A 25,570-nucleotide genomic window follows, 5' to 3' on the forward strand; every position below is an offset into this window, starting at 1 on the left:
ATTTTTATTTGCTCAACAAATATTCACAGAACAGCATGTGCCAGAAACTCTTATGAACACTTAAAAAATATTAGTTCATGCTTGAGGAGATGGGGGACAGACTGGGGCATAGAACAAATTGAAGAAAATAAGGTAGTCTGGATGCCTAGTGAAGGGCTTTGCTGGAGTAGATTGAATTCAGAAGAATATAGATTTCCTGTAGGATTCCAGGGGCATGAGAACAGGGCCAAGGCCTGCAAGCATCGGGCTCAGGGCCCCGGGCAGGTGGGAGGCCGTGCTGGGCAGGTGAGTCTTGGAGGAGCAGCTTGGTGGAGTAGCTTCCTTCCAGGGGACATAAGAGACATTATGCTAGGTCACAGGAGCAACCCGTTCCTTTATACGTAATAGGGAAGCCAGACATCCAAGAGCTCATTTCACAGTTAATTAATTACTTAGAATGATGATCTGGCTATTGGGATGTAGGGCCCTGTATGAACGAGGTGAATTGTTTAGCAGAGTGTTAATGTTGATGTCCGTATTGTTCATGAATTAACGTAACAGCTGCTCACTCTCTGAAGCGTTCTTACCAAAAGGATTCCCTGTGGTTTAAACAGATCTTTCAAGCTAAAATAATAGCTCACCTAAAGAAGTTGTTAAAAGCATGACAGAGTTCGAAGCAATAATGAGAACGCCAATAGTAATCCGATAATGGGCCACCGGCCATCTAAATCATTTAGCAAAATGGTTCTGTCCTACAAGAGGGGAAATGCCTGGCTGAAAAGGAAGACAAAAGGACTGTCAGTCTAAGAAAGATTTTATTCCGGTTCTGGCTCCCCAAAGTAGATGAGAAATAGTATGTGCCCACCTCGGAACAAGGAGTACCATGGAGCTGAGGTGGCTCTCTTGGCACGTGACACGGATGAGCGAGAGAGTGTCCTCAGTGAGCCTCCGTGTCCCCCCGGCCGCACCGCCACCCCTGACTAGACAGACCTTTAAATAGGCACCGTGCCCGGCGGATGTGCCTCTCGGGCAGCAGAAGCTGCGGGCAGGGTCCTGCTCCCTGACGCCTCAGGTGCACAAGGAGGCTTCAGACCTTGCAAGCTGGAGGAAGTTAACCTGGTGTACTTTTGTTTTAAAACGGAGTTCCCGGGACAGCCGGGGGCTCAGTTAAGTGTCCAACTCTCGATTTCGGCTCAGGTCATGATCTCATGGTTCCTGGGATCGAGCCCTGTGTTGGGCTCTGCACTGACAGCTCAGAGCCTTCTTGAGACTCTCTCTCTCCCTCTCCCTGCCCCTCCCCCGCCTCTCTCCTTCTCTTTGTCTCTCTCTTAAAATAAGTAAATAAACTTAAAAAAATAAAACAAAGTTCCTTTTTAAACAGTACAGCAAAGCCACTGTGACAACAGTAGCAATAATCAGATGTTTACAGCAGCGACTTCCCCCTCCTCTGCTGCAGGGCCGTTGCACCCGCGGCTACGTGTCGTTAATTCCGCCACCGAAGAGTAGTTGAGTATTTCTCATACGAGATAAAATTTCACTTTCATGTGAACGGGGGGGGGGGGGGGGGGGGGGAAGAAAGCCTCAGCTCAGCACGTCTTTTTCTTGTAATACATGAATTGTGTTTTCTCTAGGTTTTCATGAAGCTGAAAAAAATTTTGCTCTTCCCTGATTTCAACCCAAACAAGATCGCCCTGGTTTCTATAGCCTGTTGCTCTATGTGCCAGTGGGTCATAGCCTTGAATAACTATCATCAAGTGCAGAAGGTACGCTCTTTCCCCGGAAATATCTAGAACAGCCCGGAAGGGACGCTTCCTCGTCCCAGAAGTAGCTCGTGCTTAACAGTACTCACGGGATACCTCACGAGAACCACTTTCCTCAAAGACCCTATGCTGACGCCTGCAGATAGCAAGTGCATCTGTCGGGTTGTTTTATTTACGGCAGCTGTGCTGTTTTAGTTGTTTTAGTGTGTGTTAGTTACCATAGTGAGTTACTTCACACCCCTTTTGTGCACATCATCCCAGGAGAGGTTGTTATAAGAATTGACACAAATGCCTGCCAATCAAAAGCGACATTTTTAACGGCAAACTTGACCGTTTTGAACACTTAGGTGTGGTGACCTTCTTTTTCAGCTCGTGGGCCCCAAGCAGATCCAAGTGGCAGAAGCTCAACGTGTCCTAAAAATTGCACGACAGAGGCTGGCCGAAAAACAAAGAGGTTTGCAGCTGGTAAGGCATTATTTGCTTGTTAAACTCACAGCCGCTTTGTGAGACGCCTCACCAAGAAGGGTCATCGTCCCAGGAGAGTTTACCAGTTCAGGAGAAAACGAGGATAACAAGGGTGGTGAAGAGATTAATCGTGGTTAAGTAAATAACACAGACACTATATGTAAGGTGCCACCACATAATAAGACGCTCCGTAATGCTAATTATTACTGTGTCCGTAATATATTGACCCGTTTCACCGAACTTCTCCCAGGAGAGCTTTGTGACTTCAGTTTACCGAAGACTCGCCCGGTATCAACCTGTGTTCTTAAAAACTGTCCTTAACCACCTGTTTATATCAATTACTCTGTTGCTTTGTAAAGACATGGTTGTTTCCTTTTTGTTTTTTGTTTTTTGTTTTTTGGGTTTTTTTGATGTTTATTGTTGAGAGAGAGAGACAGAGTGTGAGCAAGGGAAGGGGCAGAGAGAGAGGGAGACACAGAATCTGAAGCAGGCCTCAGATTCTCAGCAGGCTCTGAGCTGTCAACCCAGAGCCCCACGTGGGGCTCAAACTCACGAACCGTGAGATCATGACTTGAGCCGAAGTCGGACGCTTCACCGACTGAGCCACCCAGGGGCCCCAAGACATGGTTATTTCTTTTTTTTTTTAATGTTTTTTTTTTCAACGTTTTTTATTTATTTTTGGGACAGAGAGAGACAGAGCATGAACAGGGGAGGGGCAGAGAGAGAGGGAGACACAGAATCGGAAACAGGCTCCAGGCTCCGAGCCGTCGGCCCAGAGCCCAACGCGGGGCTCGAACTCACGGACCGCGAGATCGTGACCTGGCTGAAGTCGGACGCTTCACCGACTGCGCCATCCAGGCGCCCCAAGACATGGTTATTTCTTAAATGTCTTGGTTTTAAGCTAAAGTTGGGGTGTCATTATGAGAGCCAGGACTGAGGTCACCAGCCCTCGGACACACATCCTGAGACTGGGTGAGGTGTGACCCTGCAGATGGCCACATAGCAGGGAATGTCTCCCAAACCCCTACATTTCAATGTGGTTATCTACACTTTAAAATCTGGGAATTTATTTAATGGGGCACCCGGGTGGTTCAGTCAGTTAAGCGTCCAACTTCAGCTCAGGTCACGATCTCACGTTTCGTGAGTTCGAGCCCCACGTCTGGCTCTGCGCTGACAGCTCGGAGCCTGGAGCCTGCTTCTGATTGTGTGTCTCCCTCTCTCTGCCCCTCCCCTGCTTGCACTCTGTGTCTCTGTCTCTCTCTCTTTCTCTCTCTCAAAAATAAACATAAAAAAATTTTTTAAATTTAAATCTGGGTATTTATTTAAAATTTGAATTTCTGTCTTCTCCTGATTAATTCAGAAGATCCGGCAGCCCTGGGCCGGCATGCTCACCAGGCGGATAATGAGCCCCCAAGTCACGTCAGGCATTTCTGTCACCTGCTTGGCCCCCTGGGCCTTTCTTGTAAACCCAAATATATATATAAAGTGTTGGACATTTTTGAAGGAAATTATTAATTTTTTTTCTTTATGTGGATAAGTCATTTTAGTGCTAGTATTTTTTTGCAGGTTACGACCTACCTATATAGTAATATTTAGATACGTGTGGATAATAGCTGACATCTATGGTGTGTGTGCGATATGTTGCAAATACCATGCTGATGCTTTATACAGACTTGTCATTCCATCCTCAGGTCAGCTTTCAGAAGGTTTATAAGGGCGAAAACTAAATGGAAAGATTCAACATTTGTCCAGCATCTTGTTTTTAATGTTTTTATTTTTGAGAGAGAGAGAAGCGTGAACAGGGGAGGGGCAGAGACAGAGGGGGACAGAGGATCTGAAGCAGGCTCCACGCTGACAGCAGAGATCCCGACGTGGGGCTCGAACTCATGAGCCATGAGATCGTGACCTGAGCTGAAGTCAGACACTCAGCTGACTCATGCCCCCAGGCGCCCTATTTGTCCAACATCTTGAGCCTCTAAGTGGTGCCCACGCTCTAACCCAGGCCGTCTCACTCAAGCCCGCACACTGACCTCCGACCCTACAAAACTCTCCTATGCAGGAGTGATATGGGAGGCATCCGGCAGCCATTGTGGCTCAGGCACCAACCAGGGAGCGCCAGCTCTTGTCACAGAGCAGCTTCAGGTCCAGAGGCCACCAGAGAGGACTGACGGGGGGTAGAGGGCCAGGGTGGGCAGGGGTAGGGCCGACAGTGGGCTCTCCAGGGCATGAGGCAGGCCCGTTCGGCAACCACCACAGATATAGCTCGACGTTTTAACAACCGGTGTGCCTACATCAGCCTAGTTCTGTCCCACACACAAGTTAATGATCCAGGAAAGGAAAAAGTCTGCTTCGGAACTTAAAGGAAAACAATTAGACGTTATACAACCCGGTAAGCAGGCAGCTCGAGAACAGATGCAGTCGAGTCTCGGACAGCACCGGTCCATCTACACAGATTTTTCCCCATAAATACCAGGACAGGCCTGTAAATGTATTTTTCTCTTCCTTATGCTTTTCCTAACGGCATTTTCTTTTTTCTACCTTGCCGTATTGTAAGAATATAGTCTGTAATACATGTGACATGCCGCGTGTGTGTTAATTGACTGTTACCAGTGAGGCTTCTGTTCAACAGCAAGCTATTAGAAGAGAAGTTTTAGGGAGTCAAAAGTTTTACGTGGATTTTCAGTTGCATGGGGGGGTCGGCACCCTAACCCCTGTGTTCAAGGCTCAGCTATAATTTTTAATTTAGAGTAAATGTCCATTTGGGCTTTTTTTCCAATAATTATTAGAAACACTATGTAAATAAATCTTAAAATGATGATGTGCCTGGTTTTCCAGGAAATTCTTAGTCACTAAAAGTCAATTAAAGAAAACTTGAGGGATGCCTGGGTAGCTCAGTCGGTTGAGCGTCCAACCCTTGATCTCGGTTCAGGTCATGACCTTATGGGTCATGAGTTTGGGCCCCGCGTTGGGCTCCGTGCTGACAGCGCGGACGGCCTGCTTGGGATTCTCTCTCCCCCACTCTCTCTTTGCCCGTGTCCTGCTTGTGCTCTCTCACTCTCTCAAAATAAATAAATAAACATTAAAAAAAAAAAAAAAAACTTGAAAGACTGAACAAGCAAAAATCAGAGATTTAAAGGGTCTGAGACAGAAGATGAGGAAAGAGAGGGATGAACAGAACAGTAAACTGATGAGACCCACAGACAGTGCAGGACACTCCACGCAGCAGCAGAACCCACGTTCTTCTCAAGTGCACATGGACGTTCTCCAGGGCAGACGCAACGTGAGGCCACAAAATGAGTCTTCATGGGTTTTAAAAGATCGATATTGTATCAAGTATCTTCTCGGACCACATGGAACGAAGTTGAAGCCAACAACAGAGGAAAACTGGGAAATTCACAAATATGTGAAGATTTGTAATCTGTAAACAATAAACTCTTAAGCAATCCCTGGGCCAAAGAAGAAATCATAAGGCAAATTAGAAAATACTTAAAGACGGGGCACCTGGGGGGCTCAGTCAGTTGGGCGTCCGACTTCGGCTCAAGTCATGATCTCGCTGTTCCCGAGTTTGAGCCCCACGTCGGGCTCTGTGCTGACGGCTCAGAGCCTGGAGCCTGCTTGGGATTCTGTGTTTCCCTCACTTTCTGCCCCTCCCCCGTTCATGTTCTGTCTCTATCTCAAAAATAAACATTAAAAAAAATTTTAATAAATAAAATAAGGTTGCAAAATGCTAAATCAATATACAAAAATCAGTTGCATTTCTATAAACCAACAACAAACTATCCAAAAAAGAAATTAAGAAAACAATCATATTTACAATTGTGTCAAAAGAATAAAATGCCGAGGAATACATTTAACCAAGGAGGTGACAGGCCTATTTTCTGAAAACGTTAAGACACTGAAGAAAGAAAAGGAAGAAGACACAAATAAATGGAAAGATACTCCATGCTCATGGCTGGGAAGAATTAATATGGTAAAGCACCCACACTACCCAAACCAAGCCTCAGATTGAATGCCACCCCTTGTCAAAATTCCAAGGCACTTTTCACAGAAATAGAACAAACAGTCCTAAAATGTGTATGGAACTACGAAATTTATTACCTTTTGTCTTTTTGATGATGGCCATTCTAACAGGTGCAAGATGGTGTCTCATTGTGGTTTTGTTTGATCAGCATTTCCCTGACGATGAATGATGTTGAACATCTTATCCTGCTGGCCTTTGTGTGTCTTCATTGGGAAAATGTCTGTTGAGTTCCTCAGCCCATTTTCCAATCAGATACTGTGGTTTTCTGTTACTGAATTGCAGGAGTTCTCTGGAGATTAGCCTCTTCTCCAACATATGGGTAGCAAAACTGTTCTCCCATTTTGTTAATTGTTCTTTCGTTTTGTTGATTGTTTATCTTGTTCTGCAGAAACTTTCGAGTTTGAGGTAGTCCCATGAATCAATTTTTGCTTTTGTTGTTTGTGGTGTTGGTGTTACGGCTAAAAAAAATCATTACCAAGTCCAATGTCGAACAGTTTCTTGCCTACATTTTCTACTAGGAGTTTTATGGTATCAGTTCTATGGTATTTAGATTTATTTGGAGTTAATTTTTGTGAGTGGTGTAAGATATGAGTCTGCTTTCATTGTTCTGCGTGTTTTCCCAGCAGCATTTGTTGAAGAGACTGGCCTTTCCCTGTTGGGTGTTCTTGGCTCCCTTGTTGAGTTGCCAGATTTGTCAGATTTGATCCTGGGCTCTCTACTCTGTTCCACTGGTCTGTGTATCTATTTTATGCCAGCACCACACTGTTTTATTACTGTATAGAAATGCTACTGGTTTCTGTGTGTTGGTCTTACATCCTGCAACCTCACTAAAATCGTTGATTAGCTCTAACAGTTGTTTGGTTGAGTCTCTGGGATTTTATCACATCATTTGCAAATAGTGACATTTTTACTTATTCCTTTTTTTAAATTTTTTTAATCTTCACTTATTTTTGAGAGAGAGAGAGAGACAGCGCATGAGCAGGGGTGGAGCAGAGAGAAAGGGAGACACAGAATCGGAAGCAGGCTCCAGGCTCTGAGCTGTCAGCACAGAGCCTGACGCGGGGCTTGAACTCACGAACTGTGAGATATGACGTGAGCTGAAGTCGGACACTCAACCGACTGAGCCACCCAGGCGCCCCAACTTATTCCTTTCTGATTTAGGTGCTTTCTATTTGTTTGTCTTGCCTGGTTGCTCTAATCAGGACTTCCAGGACTACATTGAATAAGAATGGAGGGGGCGGGTATCCATGTCTTGTTCCTGAGCTTAGAGGAAAAGCTCTCAGTTTCTCACCGTTGAGTATAACATTAGCTGTGGGTTTGTCATAACTGCTTTTTATTTTTTTTTTAATTTTTTAAATGTTTAGTTTTGAGAGAGAGAGAGAGAGAGAGTGAGAGTGAGTAGGGGAGGGTCAGAGAGAGAGGGAGACACAGAATCTGAAGCAGGCTCCAGGCTGAGCTGTCAGTACAGAGCCCAACATGGAGTTCAAACTCACAAACACCAAGATCATGACCTGAGCAAAATCAGATGCTTAACTGACTGAGCCACCCAGGCTCCCCTGTAACTGCCCTTTATCATCTTGAGGTTTGTTCCTTCTGTATCCAGTCTGTTGACAATTTTTATCATGAAAGTGTATTATGTTCTGTCAGATGCTTTTTCTGCATTTATTGTGATGATCATGTGATTTTGATCATTCTATTGATGTGATGTAAAACATGTACTGATTTGCACATGTTCAACTACCCTTGCATCCAGGGGTTAAATCCTTCGTGGTCATGTGTAACAAATCTTCTAATGTGTTTTTAAATCCAGTTTGCTAGTATTTTGTTGAGAATTTTTGTATCTATATCCATCGAGGATATTAGTCTATAGTTTTATTTTTCAGGTCAGTTGCTTTATTATTCTGTAGTTTGGGATAAATAATTATGTTTCTGTATCTTTCTTGACTCTCTGTGTTGGTCTCTGTGCATTTGATAAAATAGCCACCCCTCCCTGTCCTGACAGAGTGGTCCAGAGGAGGGGATGAACCTCATCAGCCCAGCCTGAGCTCCTGGTTGTCTCCCACACCACTGCGACTGCCCAGGCAGCCTTGTGCGCTCTCAGTGGCTCCCCGTATTCAGCGTGTGCCAAGATCTATCAATGTCCCAAAGAGGAGCATCTCAGTCAGCACTGAGGCTCATTGGAAGCCTGTGTAAATAGTTGTCTTCAGGGACAGCTTGGGAGATGGGTGTTTCTGTCTGCGTCCTCGGCACTGAGCCAATTAAGATCTGTTTCTTTGTTTATTATAGTTCTATGGGACCCACAAATGCAAGAGCTGCTGGACACCAAAGCCAGGTGCTCAAGTGGTATATCCTCTGGGCCGCAGCCACCAAGGCCGGGATGCCATATATGTGCACAAGTTCCTTCCAGGGAGAGGGCAGAGACCTTGAGTGCGCCAAAGGGAGAATGTGGAGATGGTACCTACTGGTCCCCCCTAAATGTGCACTAAGCTAGAAGCCTAGCTTAGTGTGGCCTCAGGCCACAGCCTCATTCAGAGAGGCCTCTTTAAAGCAAAGCCTGGGAGGGAGGCATTTCTATCTCCACCTTTGTGCTGCGTCCTGGGGGAACAGCCAGTCAGAAAGTATTTGTTTGCTATAGTCTAGCGGTCTCATGGATGCAGGCCCTCTTGGCTTTCAGAGCTAACTATTCGGACTCCCATCCCTCAGGCAGAAGTCTTAAAAGTTGAGACACTAGGTGTTGGGCTCAAAACCTTTGCCGTCAGAGAGAAGTTGGGAGTTGGGAGTTCTCTCTTGTGTATCTCTTGCATATCGCTGTGCCAGGGGCGGGGTTGTGGTGAGAGTGTGTCTCAGCCTTCCATGTTTGGATGTGAGTACTTCTCGTTCGCCCAACGTATAGGAGTCGCTCCGCTGGTTTCCGAATTTCTTTCATGGGGAACAGCCCCATCTGTGGCCGTAGGCTTGGTGTGGCCACAGGAGCAGGTGAGTTCAGATTCCTCATCTCACCATTTGGGACTGGAACTCCCTTTCACTTATTCTTGACTCGTGGTGTCTTCCATTTTGGTATGTACTCAATTCCCATGATCCTCACGATTTTTTGTGTATTTTTTATATTTTCACTCATTTACCCAACAAATACTTATTTATAAGACTGTCTATTTGTTTTTATTATTATCAAGTAGTAGGCGAGAAAAAAATAAAGTCTAAATTTCAATCAGAACCTTACTCACTGATACTCTCCATTCCCCTCCAGCTCACAACCATGGCCTTCATGAGAAGTTGCTAATATGTTAACTCATTGAACTCACACAAGTGTATTTGAAATGTATATATGTATATAAAATACTGACAGATACACTTAATACTTTAAAAGTGAATGTAGTAGTTAACTCCACTGATTTTAAGCCCTTCACTGAGGTTTTCTCCTCACTGAGTTATATTCTGTCTCCCATTTTAAAAATAGGTCTCTTGTTCATCTGTGCCCTAGTATAAAAAAAAAAAGTTCGTAAAACTCTAGGGAACTTAGGGGAAATCAATAGCGCAAGAACATATTATATTACATGAACATTCATTTAAAAATGTTACCTTTGGGAGTACCTGGGTGGCTGAGTTGATTAAGGGTCCAACTCTTGATTTTGTCTCAGGTCGAATCTCATGGTCCATGTTTGAGCCCCACGTCCGGCTCTGCACTGACTGCACGCAGCCTGCTTGGGATTCTCTCTCTCCCTCGCTCTCTGCCCCTCCCCCATCCATGTGCGCATGCTTTCTCTCTCGACCTCTCTCAGAAATAAATAAGCTTTTTAAAACACGTTACCTTGGGAACACGGTGTTGTCATATAATAGAAATTCCGTGTGTTCAAAGATGCTCAACATCACTGACTGTCAAGGAAAATACAACAAGATGCCATCATACACCTGTCAGGGTGGCTAAAATCAACAACACAAGAAACCACAGTGCTGGCAAGGATGGGGAGGAAGGGGAACCCTTGTGCACTGTTGGTGGGAATGCAACCACTGTGGAGAACAGTATGGAGGTTCCTCAAAGCATTAAAAAGAGAATTTCCATATTATGACCCAGTAATTCCACGACTGGGTATTTACCCAAAGAATACAGAAACACTAATTCGAAAAGAGGTATGCAACCCTGTGTTTATTGCAATGTTATTTACCAAAGCCAAGACATGGAAGCAACCTAAGTGTCCATCAGTAGACAAGTGGATAAAGAAGATGTGGCATATATACACAGTGGAATATTACTCAGCCATAAACAAGAATGAAACTTGCCATTTGCGATAACGTGGATGGAGCTAGAGAGTATAATGCTAAGCAAAATAAGTCAGAGAAAGAAAAACACATATGATTTCGCTCATACTTGGAATTTAAAAAAACAAACAAGCAAAGGGGAAAATAGAAAGAGAAACCAAGACAGACTCTTAACTGCAGAGAACACAGTGCTGGTCACCAGAGGACAGTGAGTGGGGGGGGGGGGGGGGGGAATAGGAGATGGGGGATAAGGAGGGCACTTGTGATGAGCACCGGGTGATGTAGGGAAGTGTTGAATCACTGTATTATACACCTGAAACTAATAGAACCCTGTACATTAAACTGGAACTAAAGGAAATAAAAAATTTAAGTAAGTAAGTAAGTGATGGTACAAAGCAAACAAAAAAAAAAAGAAAGATTTCATGTGTTTAATTGAATCCATAAGTCGTTCGCTTGAATCTTTATATGACTCGCTCGACCATGAGTAGCAAGAGTGTTTTCTCAGAAAAATCAAATCGGAGGGAAGGAGCAAGCAAACACAACATTTTTTAAAAAAAAATTTTTTTTATAACGTTTATTTATTTTTGAGACAGAGAGAGACAGAGCACGAACGGGGGAGGGGCAGAGAGAGAGGGAGACACAGAATCTGAAACAGGCTCCAGGCTCTGAGCTGTCAGCACAGAGCCCGACACGGGGCTGGAACTCACGGACCGCGAGATCGTGACCTGAGCCGAAGTTGGACGCTTAACCGACTGAGCCACCCAGGCGCCCCTACAACATTTTATATCAGAGTAGAAGCAACGGAGTAATGATTGTGGGTGAACCAGGAGTGAGTCGTAAATCATTAGTCACTCCAAAAGTAGCTCGTGTGTGTATGTGTTTAAAGATTAGGCATTTTCACCAGGATAACATGTTTAGAATATGAGGAGAAATCACAAATTATGAACTGCGTTCAGTAAGCACAGTTTTGTGTACACAGTTTGTGAACCTGCCGTGTTCAAGTCCCCATGCTAAGTACAGTCTTCAAAGATTTTGAGAAGACGAAAACATCTTTCAAAACTACAAATAACAACATAAAGATAATATAAGGATACTAAGGGGGCGCCTGAGTGGCTCAGTCGGTTAAGCGTCCGACTTCGGCTCAGGTCACGATCTCGCGGTCCGTGAGTTCGAGCCCCGCGTCGGGCTCTGTGCTGACAGCCTGGAGCCTGTTTCAGATTCTGTGTCTCCCTCTCTCTCTGACCCTCCCCCGTTCATGCTGTCTCTCCCTGTCTCAAAAATAAATAAACGTTAAAAAAAATTAAAAAAAAAAAAAGAAAAAAAGGATACTAAGGCCACAGCCCCAGAGATAATAACAGGCAATGTATAATTACTTCTCAAATGGCAATTATAAACTGTGGATTTGACAAGACTGAGGCTTTGTGACAGCTGCAAAGTGGTGAGAATTTTAAAGAATGCCTTGGATTTACATCCCTTTAAGGAACGGTTTCAGGCATTAGGAAAGGACGGGAGCCACATCCCAGAAGGACGCACGTTTAAGGAGTGTTTCAGAAATGTGGACAAAAGCAGTCTGGCTACAGTGTACTATTACGGGAAAGGACATGGCATTGGGGAGGAGGGGGTTGGGGTCAGACCATGGAGGCTTTTATTGACAAGACCAGAAATTTGAGCCATATCTGTAGGCAGTCACTTCTATAGAGACTCAGATGCTCAAATGCTTTTGAGCAAGGGCGCTAGCAAGATAAGTGGTAATTTAAGGAAATCGTCTTATCGGCTGTTCATGAAAATGTGTTTCCGGCTGACTGCCTGCGGATAGTCTAATGGCCACTTTGTCCGACCAGCCTTACTTCAAAAACTCATCGGTTCCTCCAGGCTGGTCATCGTATCTAGAATGACGAAGTTCGGTCATTTTGTTAGAGAAGGAAACTGGATGTGACACAACATTTTCAGTGCAAAAAATAAATCAGAAAAGGGTGAATCTTCAAGGGCCAAGCTCGTAAGAAAGCCTAGTGAGGAAGGTGGCATTTTACGCAGTAACTTTAGTATCAAGAAATCCTGTACTTAGTTACTACATTTTTCTTGTCAACACAATCCTCTGTCCAGCATGTGTAAATGGAGTGGTTACACACCATACGCGTACAAATGACAGTTAAACTCTTGAGGCAACATGAGAGTGACACTTGGTCTCAACAGCGAACGAACTGTCTTTCAGGTGGAAGAACACGTGCTGGCCTTGCAGGCGGCCTACAAAGACCTCGTGGCCGAAAAGCAGCTGCTAGCAAACAGAAGGAAACTGGCCACCAGGCGCCTGCAGTGTGCTTCTGTCTTACTAACCAGCCTGGAAGGCGAGAAGGTGTGGCTCTCTCTGGCTTTATGTCCCGTCCTTAATGGCTACTGGGCTTGGCGAACCCAAGATGTCACTTTCCCTGAAGGTCGTATCACGTACCTCCTCAAACTCTCTTCTCATCCAGTCTTTTTTACTGAGATCAGCAGACACTCCTACTCCTGATAAAAATAAAGGAGTCCTGGGGCACCTGGGTGGCTCAGTCGGTTGAGCGTCCGACTTCTGCTCAGGTGATGGTCTCACGGTTCGTGAGTTCGAACCCCACGGCGGGCTCTGTGCTGATGGCTCAGAGCCTGGAGCCTGGTTCAGATTCTGTGTCTCCCTCTCTCTCTGCCCCTCCCCCACTTGTGCTCTGTCTCTCTGTCTCTCAAAAATGAATACGTGTAAAAAAAAATTTTCTTTTAAATAAACAAAGGAGTCCTGGTCAAGTAGCCTTAAGACAGAGGGAACAGACTATGCAGATCAGACCTTACTTTCTCTTGCTCCCAAGACGTCAGTTCCCTTGTCTGATGAGGGGCACAGAGTCCGTGAGTATGTCCTGAGCTCCCCGGTGCAACGCAGGGACCACCCCCGCCGAACGCATAAAACAAGGGTGGCTGAAAGGGAGGGGATGTCATCAGGAAGGGAGAGGAACACCTCTCGAGCTCTTTTATCTTCGGTTTTACATTCCCTCTGATCCTCCCTAAGCTTCAACCTCCTCCTCCGAAAGTGAAGTCAGTGACTTTTACTTAACAGGGTATTAGAAGAGCCAAGTGAGATGTTCAAGGTAAAATGCCGGTTAGACACGTTAGGATTCGATAAATGCTGATCACTATTATTATTGAATATCATTAATAATACAATGAATTACTCTACTTATGTTAAAAATTATCTTCATCACACAAAGGATTCGACATGGCTATCAGCCCTAACACACATGACACTGTTGACAAATCCAAGGGTAGGACTCGTGTTATCCTCAGAAAACAGTTTGTGTTATAATGTCCTCCATTACTCCCTTTGATGCAAACACCGATGAAAAGGGTCATAGTGGTAGCAATGCTGGGTCCCAGTAGGGGACCGTGAATACCTAAATGTCTCATGATAGCATATTTGATGTCAAGTTTCAAGAGCTCACTTTTATGTTAACATTTAGACTCAATGGCCAGAAACAATCGATCAAATAGACAAGAAGTTGGAAAGAATCTGGGGTGACGTGCTTCTTTCAGCAGCGTGCATCGTCTACAGCGGGGCGTTGACAGCAGAATTTCGCCAGTTGATTGTGAACAAATGGGAGACTCTCTGCACTGAAAACAGCATCCCTTTGTCACCCAACTTTTCTTTAATTGAAGTCATGGCCCCAAACCACGAGGTACTAACGTATTTCTATTATCAGTTAAGGGGCTGCTGTTCTTGATTTGAATTTGGGGCGTAAGTGCATTTTGTTTTGGCTTAGATCTTTTCCCCAACTTGTTTTAACAAAGGAAAATACTGAAATTTGTTCCGGGTCTTTAAAAAAAAAAAATTTTTTTTTTAATTATAGTTTTTTTTTTTTTTTTTTTTAACGTTTATTTATTTTTGAGACAGAGAGAGATCATGAATGGGGGAGGGTCAGAGAGAGAGGGAGACACAGAATCTGAAACAGGCTCCAGGCTCTGAGTGGTCAGCACAGAGCCCGACGCAGGGCTGGAACTCACGGACCGCGAGATCATGACCTGAGCCGAAGTCAGACGCTTAACCGACTGAGCCACCCAGGCGCCCCTTTTAAATTATAGTTGTAATGTCTCAGTTAGTTCCATCTCTTTCCCATCCTCTGGGCAAAAGTCACAGAATATTCTCTTACTCGTTGTAATCCTCCCAACCTACTCTAAGAAGTATAGCCAGTTTCTCTCCCAGAAACGCCTTTCATTAATAAAATCAGTGAACTTACTGAACCACAGGTAGCATTCTTAGAAAGAGCCAAAAATATGGACCTCACATTTATCCACATATCAATAAATATTTGTTGTCGATCTATGTTGAAAGGTTAAAAAAAAGAAATACCCCTTTTTTAATTCATCCCCAAAGAGTAATTTTACATTGATTCCCCCAGTGATAACTCAAGTTAAACTGACTATCCAATCTATAAAAAGTCTCAGAAGCAGATACTGGCTTCTCATTTTCATAATAGTAGTAACCAACTTAAGCCCAAACATATCCATAATTACATTAGATGTAAACAGTCTTAAAGGTCCGTATGTGTGCCAGGACAAACAGTGACACCAAAGGAGAACAGAGAGCCCAAAACAGGCCCATACACACACGGACAAAGCTGATATTACAGTGCAGGGAGGAATGGGTAGTCTTTTCAGTAAATAGGGTTGAGTAATTGAATATCTGTAAGGAAAGAAAGAGAGAGAGAGAGAGAGGAAGAGAGGAAGAGAGGAAGAGAGAAGGAAGGAAGGAAGGAAGGAAGGAAGGAAGGAAGGAAGGAAGGAAGGAAGGAAGAAAGAAAGAAAGAAAGAAAGAAAGAAAGAAAGAAAGAAAGAAAGAAAGAAAGAAAGAAAGAAAGAAAGAAAGAAAGAAAGAAAAATTTGACCATGACCTCACACCAAACATAAAAAGTCAACTGCAGTTGAACTGTGGACCCAACTGTGGAAGACACAGGAATAAAGCATAATTTAGGAGAGTATGTTCATGACCCAGGTTAAGAAAAGATTTTTCAAGCAGAACTAACTATAAAGGAAAACATTAATCGAATTACATTAAAATTTACACCTTCTGTTCATCCAAAGACACCACTGAGAGGGTGTAAAGAGAAGTCAAAGAACAGGAGAGGATATTTGTAACACCTGAGTTCAACAAAGGGCCGAAGCGTCCTAGCCGTGGTACAGTAACCACCAATCAATGAGCAAAAGACGTTCAACCCAGCAAATAAATGGGCGAGAGCCTTGAACAGGTCGCTCACAAGAGACTATGCAAATAGCCAATAAATATTTGAAAGGGGCTTACCATCACTATTCATTGGGGGAATGAGAGTTAACTCTAGAGATATCACAACACATCAGGCAAAGGACTAAAATCTGAAAGACTAACAATATTAAGAGTCAGCACGGATCTGGAGTAACAAATTCTCATATACTCCTGGTGAGAATACAAAATGCTAAAATCATCTTAGAAAGCTAACTTTAGCTACAAGTATTAAAAATCCACATACCCTAAGACCTAACATTCCTAGGTGTTTCCCCAAAGGAATGCATATATACGTTGATCAAAAGAATATAAAAGAACGTTCACTGTGGCGTTGTTTTAGCCAAAAACTTGAGACACAATCCAAGTGCCCTCCCCAATAGGACGGATAAATAAAGAAGCCTGGGTATGTTCATACAGTGGATACAGTTGGAGCACTACACCCACGAAGCCAGACAGAAAAGAGGATATACTTTAACTTTCCTTGATCGAAAGTTCCAAAATTAGCAAAATGAAACTATAGGAATACATACTTCAGTAAGACAATAAGGAAAAGCATGAAAGTCGGGGGCATGATTAATTTTTTAAAATACAAACTCTGGGGGCGCGTGGGTGGCCCTGTCGGTTAAGCATCCAACCTCGGCTCATGTCACGATCTCATGGTTTGGGAGTTTGAGCCCCACGTCAGGCTCTCTGCTGACAGCACAGAGCCTGCTTTGGATCCTCTATCCCTGCCCCTCTGCACCTTCCCCACTCATGCCCTCTCTCTCAAAAATGAATACACATTTAAAAACAAAATCCAGAAGCAATTACTGAATATAAAGTTTTCTTAAAAAAAAATAATAATATAAAGTAGAAACTTGAGTCTGCAGCTTATATCTCTGTCCACGCTGACCTCTGCTCCACGCCTCGATTTGGGCGCAGTCTGTGCCCCAATCAGCGGGACTCCCTGTGGTTTTCAGGATTCTTCGCCCCCTCATGTTTCCTTCTATGTAGACGTCAAGAGCACACAGTTCTTCACGGGCTTAAACAAAATCTTTTTCTTTCTTTCAAAACTGAAAAGTATCCTTGGCTCCTCACGGGGATGCCCTGGCGCCTCTCCCTGGAACGTCTCTGCTGTCCTTTCCTTCCCCGACCTCCATGGGCCTTCTGGGCTTTTTTCTCCCAACCTGCTGAGACTGCCAGGAAATCCGGATGAAGTTTATCCATTGGAGTCAGCTTCGGAGTCAAACCCTCGGTCTGCCTCTTACTCTGACGGGACGACCGCGGGCGAAGCCCAGTTCCTCCTCCTGAGAAGTGAGGGCTGCGGCAGTTAACTAGACGATGACGTGTGTCCTTGGCGGCGGCGGGGGTGCGGTGGCCGCCGCGCCGCCATCTGTACGATTCTGTGGCGTTGCGCGTGTCACAGACGCATCAGAGCCCAGCGTCCTTGGGAACAGGCGCCCGTCACATTTCGTATCGATCTCCCGTCGCATCTTTGTTGTGAGGGCCGCTCCTCCGTCCTGATGAACAGAAAGGGGTAATTTAGCGAAGAGTTACCCAGAATTCCGTATCCCAGTGTTTTAAATGATTCATGTCCTCACTCCTTTTAAATGTCATTTGCTTTTTCTAAAGCAGTGGCCCTGTAGGGTGCCTCAGTGTCCCGTAGGGACAGCGCGAGCAGGCGTGTGGAGCAGTGAAAGCACTAACGCTCTCATTCCAGATCCGCCGGTGGCGTTCTCAGGGGCTCCCGCTCGGTCAGTATTCAGCAGAGAACGCCATCTTGACCAGGAACAGCCTGCAGTGGCCGCTGCTGATTGACCCACATAAGCAGGCTCACAACTGGATCCGGCAGACGGAAGGGTCCAGGCTGCAGGAGCTCTCCATGGAGGACGGCAGCCACATCCAAACTATTGAAAATGCTGTGAAGACAGGAGGGAGTGTCCTCTTGCAGGTATTTGGACGGAATGGCCTAACTCCCTAATTCCGTGCAGCTGCAGTGTAGACCGTGCACCGAGCATGGACCCCCTGATTCCCTGCAGCTGCAGTATAGACCGTATGCACTGAGCATGGACCCCCTAATTCCCTGCAGCTGCAGTATAGACCGTATGCACCGAGCATGGACCCCCTAATTCATGCAGCTGCAGTATAGACCATGCACCGAGCATAGACTCCCCTAATTCGTGCAGCTGCAGTATAGACCATATGCACCGAGCATGGACCCCCTAATTCCCTGCAGCTGCAGTATAGACCACGCACCGAGCGTAGACCCCCTAATTCTGTGCAGCTGCAGTATAGACTACGCACCGAGCATAGAGACTAAAAGCTTTTAATTACAGGTAACTTTGTCAAGGGAAAAGTAATAAGTACATACGTACAGTGACTTGTCAATGTTCCGTTCTCTCAGATCAGGCTTTCTTTGGTGCCCAAGTACTAACAAGATTTACATTTTTAAATGCTGTGACTTTCCAACTGACTTATTTATTATAAGATGAACTTTTTATTTATGTCTGTTGGGTCTTTCAGAATCTCCCTGAAACATTAGCTCCAAGTTTAAAGGCAATTTTGAAGAAGGAGATCTATCAGAAAAGAGGACAATATTTCATAAGGGTTGAGGATTCTGAGATTGAATACAATTCCCAATTTAGGTAATGTCTCTCACAGTTAAATTGAGTCAAATGTTTGTATTCTGTAAGATCGATATCATGGAAGGCCCTGTGCCTCGGTCCTGGTGAGCTTTTCCTGGAGGAAATGGTGAGATTGCGTTTGGAATGTTTTGTTTGTGTTTCCGGGGCACATTAATCAATACACAGAAGAGAGAACGGAGTTTTGTTCATCAAGCCGTTCCCAACCAGTATTCTCCATGCCGTGCCTGATAAAACCTGGGGCAAGAGGGGTCCCCAGAAAGGTCTGGAGCGGCATCCAGCCGGAACCCGGACCCCACCCGACCCCACTTGATCTGTTTGCATCACATCTGATTTTGGCAGGAAAAGCTTCTGCTCCTTTATCAAACAAAATCCGTACTGGATATCTGGAGGGAGCAGGGTGAGATTTTGCCTGGTCCAATGAAAACGTTTCCATGTTCCTGGCAGTTAGGGACCTTCAGGAACTCTGCCCCCCCCCCCTCCCCGACCAGCCAGCTTCGCCAAGGACTTTTATATAGTCACATCGAACACTATAAAAATGCAGTTCCCAAGGGAATGAGACATTTGAGTTGCCAGAGACAAGCACTCTCCCCGCGAACTCATAACCAGCAGGTCGTTATGTAGGGAGTGATCAGCACAGGGGAGTTAGAAGCTGGGTTTACTCGTACCCAGCCCGGTGCGCTTAACTGCGCTACGGGGGCTCTGACACGCTGGGTCCTCACCTGGTCCTGGTGGTCAGTGGGTCGATCTGTCGGTCAGCGGGTCCTCGCCCCCGGGCACGGTCCCAAAGTCTGGCTCTTCACCACCCTCTTGCAGCCGGGAATCCCCTCTCCCAGCCTCCCTCCTTCGGTTAAGAAAACATTTTGCAAAGTACAGTTATGTTCCTCCAAACAACATTCTAGGGATTTGATAGGTGTCACTCAAAAAAGGGGTCCCATAGTTTTGAAAAGCGCGAGGTTAAAGAAGGTTAGACGGGAGGCTTTTTCCCTCGAGGACTTAAAACCCCTGATTTAACAAACACTCTCCGGGACACAGCCGACAAATTACGGATTGAGCAACAGCCCCAGGAATGAATGAAGCAACGTCCTGCTGAGTGGACAGCCCGGTGCCGGTGTCTGAATTGTGTGTGTGAGGAGGGGGTGGAGGGCACGGTCGCGGAGGGCAGACTGGCGACAGGTCCCCGCTCTGTCACTTTCTGGCCGTGGACTGTGAGCAGCTTATGTGGACCCTCGCAGCCCCCATTCCACCCTCTATAAAATGGGACGAGGAATCGCCCCTGCTGTATTGGGGTATCGGGTCATGTGGAGACCGCACAAGACCCAGAATCACTCCTGACCCTCCCCCCGGGCACCACCCTGCTCCAGGCCACCATCACCTCTCCCATGTTAACCAGTCTCCCGCTTCCTTCTCCCCCATCCCCACCCCGAACCCTGGATACTGTCCAGGCGGCAGCTGGAGGGGCCCATTGGAGAAGGCCGGCCACCCTCTGCCCCCAGCTTCCGTGGGGCTCTCACTCGGTGCAGACACCACGGTGCTGACGGTCCCCAGAGGGCAGGTCAGGGCTCCTACTAGTTAGTTAATGCTTTTCTCTCCTCTGTCCCGATGCGGGGACCACATATGGTCAGAACGTAATCTGTGGCTGTATTTTAAGTTATAGATAGCAAATTCATTCACAGAGTATAGATTGAGAGCCTATTTTGCATACAGGGCTGAACAACACTAAAAATTAACCGTGTCCGCTTCCGGGAAAAATATTTCTTTCCATTATTTCGTAAATTAGTTTCCTTTGTTTTCCTGCTGCCGCGGGGCCTTTGAATAACTGGCGTCTTTCTCATGCTTTAGGTTGTTCATTTCCACAGAGGTAGACAACCCCCATCTTCCTCCGTCGGTTTATAACTTTGTTACCGTGATCAACTTCACCTTAACGTTCCGAGATTTGCAGGATCAACTCCTTTCTACGGTACTAACTCACGAAGTTCCTCACTTAGAAAGTCAACGTTTCCAGTTGTCGGAGAGTATATCCCTTGATGCTGGGAGTCTTGAAGAGCTAGAAGAACAAACGTTAAATGTACTGGAGACCGTGCAAGGTTAGTTAAGGTATTTCGTGGCATTGGGAGACCTCTGCTAACTCCGTGAAGGACAGAAGAAAAGCCAGAAGGGCCCTATTCTGAATCGGTACCAAAAATACCAGATCTGCCGTTTCCACCGGAGAACTGATTGATGGGGGTGAAACACCCTGTCTGTAAAATGAAATGCGGTCCCACCTCTGTGTCAGCTCATCATGCCGCAGGACATTCGCCACGAGGCAGTCAGTAGAAGTTGTAAGAAAACTCCTACAGAGGCTGGTTGGTGCCTCCTTGTTCTCTGCCATTTACGTCAGTTGTCTGACATCTGTTCTGTGTATCAGGTTAGACCGGAGACCTAAAGAGTAGGTTTCCCCACGAATTCATAACTAACATATACAAGGCCATAATGCGGTGACTTGTGTGTGTCCCATTAAAAGATGGTGTTTATTACAATAGCAGTAGAAATGGTTTTCCTGTTCAACACAGGAGGTAGCTAAGAAACCATAGTCTTTATATGTCAACAACATAATTTCTAAACAGCTAAAGATGAAGCATTACAACTTCCTGGGGCGTGCTGGCTGCTCTGCTCCTGAAGGGGTCCTGGATCCCCAGTTTCAACACGCAGGATGGGGGTGCGCTCACGCGAGCAAGCACGAGACGCTAGACGGGTGTCCTACGGGCGCCGCCATCCGACACTGTCTCCCCGGAGCCGGCATCAGATTCCCTTCCCCTTACGGTTTCAGTCCCACGAGACCGCCCCCTCCCCACAGACAGGCTTCAGATCGCAAGTTCCAGCAACCCCTCCTGAGGTCTGATTCATTTGCCGCAGCGCTCACAGAGCCCAGGAAACCCGTTTGCTCTCTGGATCCCTGGTCTCTTGTGAAAGGATGGAACTCGGACCAGCCTGGTGGGCGTAGACGAGGTCCGGGGAGGGTGCGGCTGCCACGTTAACCCTCTGTCCACCGCCCTCCCTCCCAGCGAGGTGATCCGCGTCCTTAGGTGGAGTCCAGAGTCGCCTCGCTAACCTAACAAAACACACCTTTCTTACCCTCTTCTGTCCTTTAGAAATCCCCAGGGTTTTTAGAGCTCTCAGCCGGGAGGAAGACCTCGTGTATATTTCTTATTATAGGTCACAGGGTCGCAGCTCATCTGAGGTCACATACTTGTTATCTAACGGTGGGTTCCTGTTCGTTCTCTCTCTTTACTGGCGACTCTGGGGCTCGACCGACTCTCAGATGCTTTCGTTCCTATTAAGGATCGACTACATTCCCTCCTGTTCTAATCACAGCCATTACGCTATTTCTGTGTAACGTACGGCTAAGCCATGCTTCTGTTAATGACAAGACCAGTCACATGGACCAGGTTGTCACGTCTGTTTCCCTCGGGAGGTGGAATGAGTCAGCAGCAAAAGCAGGACGCGTAGGTCTTAGGTGACACACAGAAGGCGACACGGTTGGTCCGACTCACAAGTCCCGTTTCATGAACCGCTATATGCAACTGTCACATTTGGGCTATAACTTTTGTCTACATTGAACCAAAGACAGACTTGATGAGACAAAAGGAAAGTTGTTTCTGATAACACACATCGGCACACGCCTACACACGCCTGCACACATCCACACACGTCCGCACACGCCCGCACACGTCCGCACACGCCCGCACAGCGTGTCATTATGCCTTTGGTGCTTATTCCTACCGCTTGTTCCTCGTGGTAGAGTCTGAGGGTTTTTTGTTTTTTTAAGTTTATTTATTTATTTTGAAAGAGAGCACAAGCGGGGGAAGAGCAGAGAAAGAGAGAGAGAGACAGAATCCCAAGCAGGCTCCACACTGCCAGTAGAGAGCCCAGCACAGGGCTCAGTCCCACAAACTGTGAGAACTTGACCTGAGCCGAGATCAAGAGTCGGGTGCTTAACTGACTGAGCCCCCCTGGTGCCCCTCTGAGATTTTTGTAAAGACTAACCTTTCCCTAATAGTGGTTATAATTTTGCCAGTAGTGGTTATAATAAAAATTGTTCTGGAAAAAAAACTAAAGAGACTCCTTGACTCAGTACACATTTTTTCTTCCCTTTTTCCAAGTTTTAGTAAAGTAGATCATCCTTACTATCTCTTTGTAAGTATTCTGTCTTTACTGTGGCTCCCCACCTGCTGTGGGAAACCCAGGTAGAGTGGGGACTGTGAGAGGTAGCCCACAGCTGAGGTCCAGACATCACTTAGGAAGCATCACCGAAATCAAGAAGCATGCGGTATCCCGGTCGTGGAATGTAATAATCCCATCATTCCTTAAAATGATCATGTGAAGCTGGGTTTAGTCCTAGATACCACGTTTTAAGAGGGCTCTTTTCAAACCAAGGTGTCCCAAGGTAAGCATCAAGGACAGTGAGGAGTCTATCAATCCTATCATTTACAAAAGGACCTGAGGAAAATTGGAATGTTTTGTCCATAAAATAATAGAATTTATGATAGAAATATGAGAATCGTCCTAAATATTCAAAAAGGATAGAATTATTCTGTGTTTCTAGAGCAATGCCTTTTTAAAAGATAAGTTGTAGCCTGATAGTGAAATGAGAAATCACTTTCCTTGGTCATTATCAACTTGATTTGCTTAACAAAATAGAATACAATAGAAAATATCAGAGTACATCACAGGAAATAATGAGGCACTTGTTCTTTTCTGGAAATTTGGTTTTCATTTCCTTCCGTCCTTCGGATGGAATGGCTACTTATTATGTGCTTATTAGAACTTATTAGAACTTATTAGAACATAAGAAATACTTATGTTCTATTTTTACTAAAATAGAACGCACATGGGGTGCCTGGGGGGCTCAGTCAGTTAAGCATCCGACTTCAGCTCAGATCATGATCTCATGGTTCATGGGTTCAAGCCCCACATCAGGCTCTGTGCTGACAGCTCGGAGCCTGGAACCTGCTTGTGTGTCTCCCTCTCTGTCTGCCCCTCCCCCACTCATTCATTTCTCTCTCTCTCTCTCTCTCTCTGTCAAAAATCTATAAAAATTAAAAATAGAACCCACACACACTGAAATAATATAAAGAAGAGAAAAGGGGGTGGGGGGGTACATGTATGCTATTAACCAGATTATTTAGAAATATGACTCAGTTAAGAGCCCATCTCCAAAATAAAACCACCAAAAAGTCAACTGTAAAAACTCTTACAGAGGGGCGCCTGGGTGGCTCGGTTGGTTAAGCATCCAACTCTTGATTTCAGCCCAGATCATGATCTCATGGTTCGTGAGTTCGAGCCCCACATCGGGCTCTGTGCTGACAGTGTGGAGCCTGCTTGGGATTCTCTCTCTCTCTCCATCTCCTCTCTCTCTCTCCATCTCCTCTCTCTCTCTCTCTCTCTCTCTCTCTCTCTCTTTCAAAATAAACTTGAAAAAAGAACCTCTTTAGAGAAAGATTTGAGGATGAAGGAATGTACTGTGTTTAACATTCCCATGGTTTTTATTCATTCAAATTCATTTTTTGTCTGTAGCATGTGTGTTAGATGATGAGGAAATTGTAGACATCTTAAGAAAATCCAAAACGACTTCAAATGAGATTTCCAAGCGCATCAAAGCGACAGAAAAAGCAGAAAGTGAAACCCACGCGCTGCGGGAACACTACCGGTCTGTCGCGACTCGAGGCGCCCTGCTCTACTTCCTCGTGGCCGGGCTCGCCCGCCTCAACTCCCTGTACCAGTTCCCCCTGGACTGGTTTCGCCAGGTGTTCGTTCGATCAGTAGCTCCCCGAAGCAAAGAACAGGAACACGGCCTGAAGAGGGAGAAAACGTCTCAGAGAAAAGTTGGTGATATCACAGACCTCGCCAAGGAGCCAAAGCTCGAGAGCGACAGGCACCTCTTAGAGAAACATCTTCGACGGTCGGTAGATGTGCTGACAAGAAATGTTTTTAAGGTGAGACCTTCTCTTCTGTGACTTTTACAGACTTCTGTACAGGAGGAGGGCTAGTCTGACGTGACGTTTCCCCCTAGGTGGTGTCCTCAGCTCTGTTTCACCAACACAAGCTGTGTTTCTCCTTCCGGCTTTGCACCACGATCATGCAGAATAATGCTGGGGGCAGTCCGGGGCCGGATGACATCGGGTCCCTACCGGACGAAGAATGGGACATCTTCTTACATTCCGACACGTTGACGAACGTTAAAGGTGTGATGCCCCAGCCTAGACTTAACAGTAAGTAAAAGGTCCTTGCTCTGGGTCCAGCAAAAACCTGTTAAAAACGTGTTTCCCTGGAAAACCCTGAGAGATGTTTAAGGTGCTCCAAGCCGGTGCTTCTATATGGACTAAACTAAAAGTAGCTTCAGGTCAAGTGTGACGTGTAATTCATCCTTGTGTCTTCATCCATTGAACATATAATTGGTGCTTAGTAATTGTTGAAGAAGTGAATGAATGAATGAATGAATGAATGGCGTTTGCTGTGGTTATTGTAATCCTGATGTATTACACCAAATGCCCAGTGCTGGTCATTAAGGACACATGCACACACACGTACACACACACACACACACACACACACACACACTGATTAAATACCACCTAGAGCGAAACTTTACCCCTCCTAACCACAGTCCCCCTCAGTTTCTTATGAAAATTCCTTGAAAATTTGAATCACAAAAAATCATGCTTATGCAAAATGGTTAGCAAAACCACGTAAGTGCGGGATCTTTTCAAATCCTCCTGTGTTGCACATTTTTAAATATATTTATTTCTTAAATTGTGGTAAAATACACACAGCATAGAATTCACCTTCTCAGCTATTTTTAAGCATGCAGTTCAATGGCACATCGTAGTGCTGTGTCGGGACCTTAAGTCACAGGAAGTGTCCAGTTAAAGGTCGTCTGATGCTGTCCCCGAGGGAGAAGAGGGGCTGGTTTGGAATGTCCTCTGTCAAGTTTTTGAGACTATTAGCAGAGCATAGAAGTCGGAAAGGAAATACAAAAGAATTGCTCTTGAGGACACCAGACGTTTGGATAGTTTTGTTTTGCTTTTTGTTTGTTTTTATTTTACTGAAGCCTGGTATGCGGATGTTTGGTAAATGACCGTAGAGTCAGTAAATGTTCTTATGAGTTTATTAAGATTGCTTTCCTTGCAGAAAAAGAGACAATAACTCAATA

The 25,570-nt window shown here is 45.5% G+C and overlaps 1 protein-coding gene across 2 annotated transcripts in view; it reads left to right on the forward strand.

Moving 5' to 3' along the window:
* The window catches only part of DNAH14 (dynein axonemal heavy chain 14), a 326,351-nt gene that overhangs the window by 243,584 nt on the left and 57,197 nt on the right, over positions 1-25,570 (forward strand). Inside the window, exons 63-71 of one of the 2 annotated variants that reach the window (XM_058701179.1) lie at positions 1,611-1,742; positions 2,109-2,204; positions 12,695-12,835; positions 13,962-14,177; positions 17,457-17,687; positions 18,260-18,381; positions 20,221-20,465; positions 23,935-24,353; positions 24,431-24,629. In XM_058701179.1, the coding sequence (XP_058557162.1) occupies positions 1,611-1,742; positions 2,109-2,204; positions 12,695-12,835; positions 13,962-14,177; positions 17,457-17,687; positions 18,260-18,381; positions 20,221-20,465; positions 23,935-24,353; positions 24,431-24,629 (1,801 nt within the window). Of the gene's footprint in view, positions 1-1,610; positions 1,743-2,108; positions 2,205-12,694; positions 12,836-13,961; positions 14,178-17,456; positions 17,688-18,259; positions 18,382-20,220; positions 20,466-23,934; positions 24,354-24,430; positions 24,630-25,570 lie in introns of those variants that run through there. The other variant, XM_058701177.1, reaches the window with a different exon arrangement.

Source organism: Neofelis nebulosa, chromosome 15 (genome assembly GCF_028018385.1).
Source record: "Neofelis nebulosa isolate mNeoNeb1 chromosome 15, mNeoNeb1.pri, whole genome shotgun sequence".
In the NCBI taxonomy this organism is placed as follows: domain Eukaryota; kingdom Metazoa; phylum Chordata; class Mammalia; order Carnivora; family Felidae; genus Neofelis; species Neofelis nebulosa.